At 41.8% G+C, this 9085-nt stretch overlaps 2 protein-coding genes across 3 annotated transcripts in view; both read left to right on the forward strand.

Moving 5' to 3' along the window:
- CUNH5orf24 (chromosome unknown C5orf24 homolog) overlaps positions 1–9085 on the forward strand; it is a 228599-nt gene that overhangs the window by 210638 nt on the left and 8876 nt on the right. Inside the window, exons 3-4 of one of the 2 annotated variants that reach the window (XM_069091861.1) lie at positions 6446–6930; positions 8455–8618. In XM_069091861.1, the coding sequence (XP_068947962.1) occupies positions 6446–6930; positions 8455–8618 (649 nt within the window). Of the gene's footprint in view, positions 1–6420; positions 6931–8454; positions 8619–9085 lie in introns of both variants that reach the window. The other variant, XM_069091865.1, reaches the window with a different exon arrangement.
- Positions 1–9085, forward strand: part of PCBD2 (pterin-4 alpha-carbinolamine dehydratase 2) — a 290006-nt gene that overhangs the window by 202734 nt on the left and 78187 nt on the right. The window lies entirely within an intron of this gene.

Consider the following 9085-nt stretch of genomic DNA (forward strand, 5'->3'; position numbering starts at 1 on the left):
GGGGGGGGGGCGGGGCGGGCCGGGCTGACGGACCGCGGAGTGGGGGGGGGGGAGGCGGGCCTGGCCGCTCTCCGGGCTCCGGCCGCTTCGGCCCCTTAAAAGCGCGGACGCGGCCACGCTGCTGGTCTTCGCCGCGGCTCGCCTGAGCACGGGACCGTGGAGGTCCGAGCTGGAGAGGGGGTGCGGTCACCGGTGCAGAGCCTCCAGGGCCGACGTGAAGCCCTCGGCCTTGACCTTGACAGCCTGCTTTCGTCCGCGTGGGCTTTCACGCCTGCCCAGGCCGCCCCTGCCCCCCGGAGCCCTGGATGCGGAGTCGGATTCACCGGTTCTCTCTGCAAAAGGCGGCGTCTGTAAACTGGAGTAGATGATCTGGCTTCTTGTAGCTCCAGATTCTGTGAGCCTCACCGCTTGGAGGCGTTGATCATTTTTTTAGCCTGCCCCGTGGCCAGTAAGGCAGGCCTTTTTCAGAACTACAGTAGAAGTCCCTCCACTAGGGCGGATGAGTGACTCCCCCGTGCCTTCTTTCGCCTGTGCCGATTGGTAACTTGTTCTAGAGAATGTTTGAGACTTGCTCATGGCCACTTTCTGCACTATGCCTCAGGATGTCTCTTGGTGTAAAAACACGCATCGAACAAGAATCACTTTAACCAGGGTGGAATACACACTCACAGTGCCTCAGTGTCTTTGAGTCTTACTGCAAGGTGCCACCTGAATGCCAGGCCTTGGGTAGCTACAGTCTATTTTCTACAAAGTGCAGAAATAGGTTGTGATTCGGAACTCTAGAACTGTGCTTATTTATGGCCAAAGGCTCTCCAGTGGGAATTTAGGTAAACTAAAATGCTCTCAGAGAAAAATCTACTGCTCTGACCCCAGGAGGGGGATGAGCGGGTTTAAGTCCGTCCATATAGGAATGGAATTAAAACATTTTTTTAACCATCAGAGTCCTGGGACATAGTCCTAGGGATGGGATGTTACCTGTAGAAGCTGTGAAATGTCAGCTGTTTTTTTTGCTGGTTTCCCTCTGCCTCCCCAAATGAAGTTTTTTTGGTGCTCCATTAATTTAAAGGAACTTAGCATAAGATTGTGCATATTTGTCACATGGGGACAAGCTTTGTTGAGTTCAGAGAAGCTCATCACCAGAAGGTTGACCACAGCAAGACTGTTCAGCCACAGCAAATCATAAAGTCTAGACAGCGTCCTATTGCTTGGATAGGGTTCATCTGTGTTGGTCAAGTTACCATACTGATGATATCTTGGATCCTTCATAGATGAAAAAAAGGTAAAATTGGATTTAGGAAAGAACAGGTATTATAGCAGAAGTTAGAGTTAACCTAATTTTAAGACTTTTTTTTTTTGTAAACAGGCAATACTAGGGAGAATGTTTTTGAATTGAATGTGATGTATAATTGAGTTTAATCAATTTAAGCATAGTAAGTGGGAGGTTTAACTAGATAGCAGTTTTTGTGATTACTTGACTACATTTTAAAATGAGTCATCCGTGTGACACATTAGCCAAGAAAGCTAATGCTACCTGAGATTGCAGCAAGAGAGGAAGAGCGGACAGAAAGAAGGGGGTGATAGTTTCTCTGTGCTGTGAGCTAGTCTGACCACATCTGGAATATTTTATTCCTCTCTGAGCACCAGATTTTAGGAAGAACACTGACAAACTGCACCTTTGCCCGTAAGAGAGTGAGCTGAATGGAGAAAGGACTGGAGTTCCTTCGCTGTGAGGATTAATTGAAATAGCTATTGCTGTTTAGCTAGAGAAAAGAAGACTTAAGGGGAACTTTTTTTGCAGTTTATTTATTTTTTTTAAATTAATTAATTTTTAGTTTTCAGCATTCATTGCCACAAGATTTTGAGTTCCAGGTTTTCCTCCCATCTCTCCCCTCCTTACCACCCCAAGATGGTGTACATTCTGATCTTAGTCTTCACTCCCTTCTGTCATGCCCCCCACCCCCCACCCTCTTCCTCCTTATTTTCTTGTAGGGCAAGATAGATTTCTCTGCCCCATTGCCTGTATATCTTATTTCTTAAGGGGAACTTGTTAATGATATTTGAGCATTTGAAGGACTATCCTCTAGTAGAGGAACTAGAACCCAGAGGGCAGAACCAGAAACAGAATTTGCAAAGAGGCCAATTGGATTTGGTTTAAGTATGATGTCTTAATTAAAGCTGTCTACATGTAGGCTGCTTTGGAGGGTAGTAGATAATTCACATCTGAGACAACTAGATGGCTAAGTAAATAGAGAACTGGGCTTGGAGTCAGACCTGATTTCAGATTCTTCTTCAGACACTAGGTGTATGACTCCGGGGCTAGTCACTTAACCCAGTTTGCCTCAGTTTCCTCACCTGTAAAATGAGTTGAAGAAGGAAATGACAAATCACTCCAGTATCTTTGCCAAGAACACTCCAAATAGGGTCATGAATAGGGGGAGAGGACTGAAAAAAATGCTGGAATAGCAATAATAACAGAAAAACCACTAAACAAAAACAATAACAATAACTGAACAGCAATAACAACAATAATACTGTCACTGGATGTTTGCAGATGGAAAGTGGATTGTCGGGGGAGTTGCAAAGCAGTGGTTTTTTAAACTCCTCAAATAGAAATGGATCTATGTGGGCTGCATATGAACTAAGAAAGCCATAAATTAACATTATTTGTGTTATACTATATTTTTGTTAACATTTCCCAATTACTTTTTAATCCCTGTCACTGAAATTTAACTCCTCTGTGGTAGAGGATTTCTTAGATGCTGGTTGGACTAGATGACATTTGAGGTCCTTTCTAACTCTCAGCATTCTGCCATACTGGCTATTTTGTATCAGGCCCCGTGTTTCTGTGGGATGGGAAAGGAAATTTATGAGACATAAGAATAACTAGAGAACACAGGTCTTTAACTTATTGATAGGAGGAGCTGCTGTCATCTTTGGACCTTATTCTGTATTTTTTGCTGCTAGTCATCAAACTACTAATTTTTCAGATTTATTGCCTGAAATCCTACTGATTAGGTTCTATCTTTTTTAAATGCAGCCATCTCTGGGATGCTTCCAGTCAGATGTAACATTAGCAGTTCTACTCTTATGGCTTTTCCCTCCCTAAGACCTAACTGATACCACTGATGATAGGCTGGTCACATTGGGGAAAAGATGGGAATTCTTGAATGCTGCTGTCTGGGAAGACAGGACTCTGGGCAGCTTGAGGATAGCTACTAAGGTATGGTAAAAAGGGCAGGGACAAGGAAGGTGAGGCCTCTGAGAATCTCCTTACATTGAGATCTTTGAACGAGGTTAATAATCATTTTTTCTGTATTTTCATATAGTTATTGTTCTAAAAGGGTATTGTGGACTAGGGTTCAAATCCAGTCTCTGATGTGCATCACTGTGTGTGTGTAATCTCGAATAAGTAACAGAACATCTTTTAGTCTCAGTTTCCTTATCTGAAAAAATGATACAAACAAGTCCCTTCCGATACCAGATCTATGATCCTAGAGTGGAAGGCGCATTGGGTTGGGTTCTAGGCATAACTTTTCTACTTATACAACCCCAGGTGATCAACCTTTATGTACAACATCTGGACAAAGATGCCTTAGAGATGATCTGGTCCAGTGTCTTCATTTTATAGATGAGAAGGTTGAAGCCCAGAGCCTTGTCCAGTTTGTTCAGTGTTGCGTAGTAGGTTAGTGTTAGAACTACCACATGCATCTCCCCTTTGTCCAGTGTTCTTTCTCTTACACTCAACTGATTTTTCACTTTCTTCCTCTTTCAGATGGAAATAATATTTACTGCCCTACCTCTTTCACAAAGTTTTTGAGAGGCTGTAAAGCCAAGCATGAGCAGCTTTCCAGAAGAATGCTGCTGTGAACAGCTTTCAAGGTTATACACAACATACGCAGTATAGTGAACACTATTTGTTCAGTAACAAATCAGAGCAAAACATTCACAGAAAATCAAAATACAGCATTCACAATGACTTATCACTAAAATGGACACAGTAGTTTTCACCAAAGTGGTCACAATAGTTTTCAGCAAACTACAATCATTTAGTATCATTCAATCATCCTTTTGCTTCCTTAAGGGACACAAAATACAAAAGTCAAAGTACTCTACCCCCTGGATAGTACACTCATTTAGTCAATCACAAAGTCTTTAATTCAATTACAAAGTACAATCATATTTACATTACAATTCCCTCAGTTACTACTCAACAGAAAATAACAATTCAGCAGACTAGGCTTCCAGCTGTCTGACCATTATATCCATACCTAGTTAGTTACCAGACAGGGAAGCACCAACATCTGGGTTTCCAAAGAGAACACCCCTCCCCCTCCTCTCCCCCCAGCCGGCTCAGTCTCATCTGGCCAAATCACACAACTTTTCCCAAAATGAGTCCCAAAGCAAAAACCTCACATCAGGGTCAGTCACTACTCAGTATTCATGGAAAGGTCTTTTCATCTTGACTCAGGGCAGGCTTTCAACTTTCATGGTTTCCTTTGCGTGATCCCAGCTCCTACCTGGATTCACCAAACTGTCACCTGTGTTCAAAGGCAGACAGCTCCCAGCTCCTTGTCCAGCTCTCCATGCAGTTCCTGCTCCACACTGAAGCTCACAATGTCCAGTCCACTGTAAATCCTTCACAGTCTCTGTTCCTGGGAAGTCAAGGCTCAACAAAGCCACAAACAGGTTCATATAAAGTGCCAGCATCATAGTCATGCTTCTTCAGTCTTTAGGAGCTCCCAGAAGAAGCTCCAGCTGGTTCCCAGAATCAAAATCAGTCCTCTCCAGCCTGGGCCTCTCTTCCTTAGCCTCCTCAGCAGCAGCTGCTTCTGCCTCCACGAAGCTTATCCCAAGGAGTTTTCCCTCTCCCTCTCTGGGGCTTTTCCTTACATACAGTATTGCTCCTTCCTTTTCAGCCCCTTCCTGTTAGGTCAGCAACAGGGGTTCCTACCTTCTGTTTCTTTAACAGAGGCTTAATTTGAACTAGGTGCTAAGTATCTCTCAGTTTAGCAATATAAAAGGAACTTCAAATTTCATTACTGTCATAGAGGATCAGACAGTACTGTATTTGAAAATGTTTTTGTGAAATGTGATGCTTTAATTGGTCTTCATTTCATCTCTTAAAAATGTAATTAAAAACTGATAATGAAATATTAAGTAACAGTATTTTTTCTAACTGGATAAATAGACTATTTGAAGTGTCCTCTAAACAAGAAGTAGGAAATTCAAAATGATGTACGCATTTTTTTCCTGTTACCTTGAAGGGGCAATAGTTGCTATGATAATTTGATGGGGGCTATACTTCTTCCCTTATTTTATACAGTAAAATTTCATTTTCTGTTAAAGGTATCTTGAAGAAGTAAAAGTAATAGTAAGTAACCAACATTTATATAGGGTTTTATGCTTTGCAGAAAGCTTTACACACATGATCTCATTTGATCCTTAAAATAACCCTTTGAGGCAGGTGCTGTTGTCTTCATTGTATAGATGAGGAAACAAAGGGAGATAGGTTAAATGACTTGCTCAGGGTTCTACAACTAGTAAGTGTCTGAGGCAGGATTTGAACTCAGGTCCCCATGACTTCAAATCTAGCACTTTATCCACTAGGTCAAATATATATATATATATATATATATATTTTTTTTTTTATTTTTTTCCTTTTGCTTTAATATCCAAGTTGGCCGGGGGGTTGGGGGGGGAGCGGGGAGAGGCCCCACCTGCTAAAGGGCTAAAACTACGGGCAGTAGCAAGAGGAAGCATGGGCAGCATCCCTTGGGGTCAGGGCCTGAAGGAGGGCCTGGCCAGGCTTGTGCTAAGGCCTTGTCCACAGTGCTGGTCAGTGGCACTTCTCTAGGTGGGCTCTTCTCTGCTGCAGCTTTCTTTGCAGCTCCTCAGTAATATCTGTGGAGATGGACGTGCCAAAAGGAACCTTTGGCTGGGAAGAGCCTGGGGCAACTTTTTTGGGGCCAGCGAGGCCTTTAGGCTGCACTTGGGGCAGTGGCTTCCCTTGTTTCTTGGGTTTGGGGCCAGCCAGTGCATCTTCATTCACATATTGGGCTGTGGGCTCTTCACTGATGGGATAATGTAGTTCTCATCCTGAGCAGGCACAGGTGGCAGAGGTGTGGGCTCCCAGGGGGACTTGCCCGGGCCAGGCAGCTGCTGACTCGGCTTAGCATCTCCTAAGACCTTTTCATAGTCTTCATCGGGGTAGAAGGGGACCAAAGCCCCTTTGGTGTTGGAGACAAAGTAGCTCACTACGTCATGGAGAGAAGAGCAGATCTGGGAGAAGAGAGGGAGTCAGGAGCAGGCAGCGTCCCCCGCCCCGCTCGTTCCAAGGGATTACCCTGGACCCCGAAGCCCACTAGGTCAAATATTAGTATATATGGAATGCACTTATTTTGATTTACATTATCATTATAGATATACCTTTTTTTTGTTGTTGCAGAGGAAAGTGAAGGCTCATTGTCTGAACATCAGGGACACGCTGAAACGCAACTGCCTCTCAGTCCAGAAGCTGTCCATTTAAGTAATGAAGAACTTGAACTTGGGCAGACAGAACAGTATAACACTGGAGAAAAAGCTTATGCAACCCTGGGAAATGAAGTGAATGGGGATCCTTTAATGTCTGTGATTCCAGGAGAAGAGAAAGACAGACAGCTTTCAGACCTCAGTACTGGCAGTTGTGATGCTGTAGTTGAAGGCTCTAAATGCAGTATCCGAGAGAGCCTTTTTTCTCTAATTACCCCTGGAGCAAATGTTCCAGATAAGGGAGAAGAATATAATGTGGTTCTTGAAGCTGTGCCCACAAGTTCACCATCTAAAGAAGACTCTAATAGTACAGAGAGTGTGAAAACTCCAAAGGTGAATTGTGAGGAGAGAAATACTACTGGCTTAGAAAGTTTCACTTTGCAAATTCTAAATGTTTCACAGGTAGGTAGCCTAACATTCTAACATTTGTTTTCCTCCCCCTAACCCACCTCTCTTTTTATTTGACTCGTACTCACGACGAATATATTTTATTCTTTATTTTTAAGTGTAGTGAGTATTTGATAATTGCACCTTTATCCATATAAAGAAGGAAGGATTAAAGCTTCTTGAATTGAAGCGTCTTAGTCGAATCTGAATAATGATGGTGGGTAACAGTTAAATGAAGAGAACACCTGCAAAAAATTTGCTATTCTCTGAATCTAGTCACTTTAAAGCAAAACAAGGTGAGATAGTATTCTGCCAGGGAGAGAGGCCTAATCTGACACTTTTATTGAAAAAGAAAAATTGAGGCCTACAGAGGTTAAGTGACTTGCTCGAGATGACACAGGTAGTAAATGGCAAAGCTAGGATTTGCCTCAGTTTACTTGGACACATTAGTGAGTGGTTTTCATGAATTACTGTGTTGAAGTATTAATTATCTGATAACCAACCATCTAGTAATGAGCCTTTCTGTATCAGCTGAACAGATATATAGTCCATTATTGATCCAGTGTTTGAAGCATCTCTAGCTTGGTGTAGGATGTACCAGAGATTGAGCAGAAAGAGATTCACCTCCATATCACAGCAAGGCATAAGAAAATGTCTTTAGTGAAGACCTGAATTCTTTACATTTTTACAAGGCATTGTTCTGTGCAACTTAGGCCCTGGGGGGAATGACATCTAAATCTATCATAACTATACAAAATTACAAGGAGTTTTTTACTTTTCACAGGTTCATTCAGAACCAATATTTAGTTCATAGTAGTAGGTAAGATTATCTAAGATAATTGTTTAGAAAACATATAAGTTATTGTTGAGGTTTAATATGTGAAAGGTTATAATTCTACAGAGAAAGTCAGCTAGTAGTTTATATAGAATTTTGTTATTTTGATGTTTTAAAAAAAGTTATGAGCTGCATATATTGAAGTAAACTTGCTGTTTTTTGCTGATGTAAAGGTGAATTGGAGAACACATGGCTTCTATTTTTCACTATGAGGGTCAGTAGTGATAGCATACTCTGTCTGCTTCATGACAAGGAGAAATTAAATTTTATTTGTTGACTCTCATGTGTAGTGGCCAAGAGAGAATAGTGCAAAATGGATACTGATGGGATATGAGAATTTCATTGTGTCTTATCTGAATGCTTACAGGGCTCCTGGACTGGACTAGATGTTCATCAAGAGAATCATTAGTAAGATGATTACCTACCATCTCCATCCACAGTAGCTCAGATCAACTGCTAAGAAGTATCTTGATTCAGAGAATTGATAAAGTGAACATTAATTATGGTGGTTAGGATGATGTAATCTGAAAGTAGATCCATATATGGCCGTGTCATCTGGAAATAGATATTGTTGGGTTTATGCAAAATTCCAGAATGACTGCATTGGTAAAGGAGAGTGGCAAGAAGGCTTAAAAGGAATGTATCATTTGTCCGCTACAATAGACTTACCAAATCCTTAATACATATGTTTTCTCTTGTCACAGGACCTGATGGAATTTTTAAACCCCAACAGTAGTGATTGTACATTAGTCTTATTTTACACCCCTTGGTGTCGCTTTTCTGCCAGTCTGGCTCCACACTTTAATTCTTTACCACGAGCATTTCCATCTCTTCATTTTTTGGCATTGGATGCTTCTCAGCACAGCAGGTACCTTTTTATCAAGTGCTTTTTATAGTTGATAAGAATTAAGTCAATTGTGAAAGACCAATTTAGTGACAGAGCTGGCTTTGTGTTAGTAAGACCTGGTTTAAGGCCTGGCTCTGATACAGACTCACTCTTCACCTCTTAGTGCCTCAGGCAACTTCCATACTGTCCCAGTGTAGTAGAGGAAGTTATAGATAAGAGATCTCACACTTCACTCTTTCCCAAAAAAATTTGGTTCTAATGATTACATGGAGGATATTAACTGATTAAGGATGGAGAAAGAAGAAATGAGTATGAATTCCAGTGTAAGATAAGTACAGTGGGGAATCAATTTATATTTTTTGCTTTTTTTTTTTTGGAGGGGCGAAGTCAAGGCAATTGAGGTTAAGTGACTTGCCCAAGGTCACACAGCTAGTAAGTATGTCAAGTATCTGAGACTGAATTTGGACTCAGGTCCTTTTTTTTTTTTT

The sequence above is a fragment of the Petaurus breviceps genome, unplaced genomic scaffold (assembly GCF_028583685.1).
Source record: "Petaurus breviceps papuanus isolate PSGF00001 unplaced genomic scaffold, PetGlider_PUasm1.0 189, whole genome shotgun sequence".
In the NCBI taxonomy this organism is placed as follows: domain Eukaryota; kingdom Metazoa; phylum Chordata; class Mammalia; order Diprotodontia; family Petauridae; genus Petaurus; species Petaurus breviceps.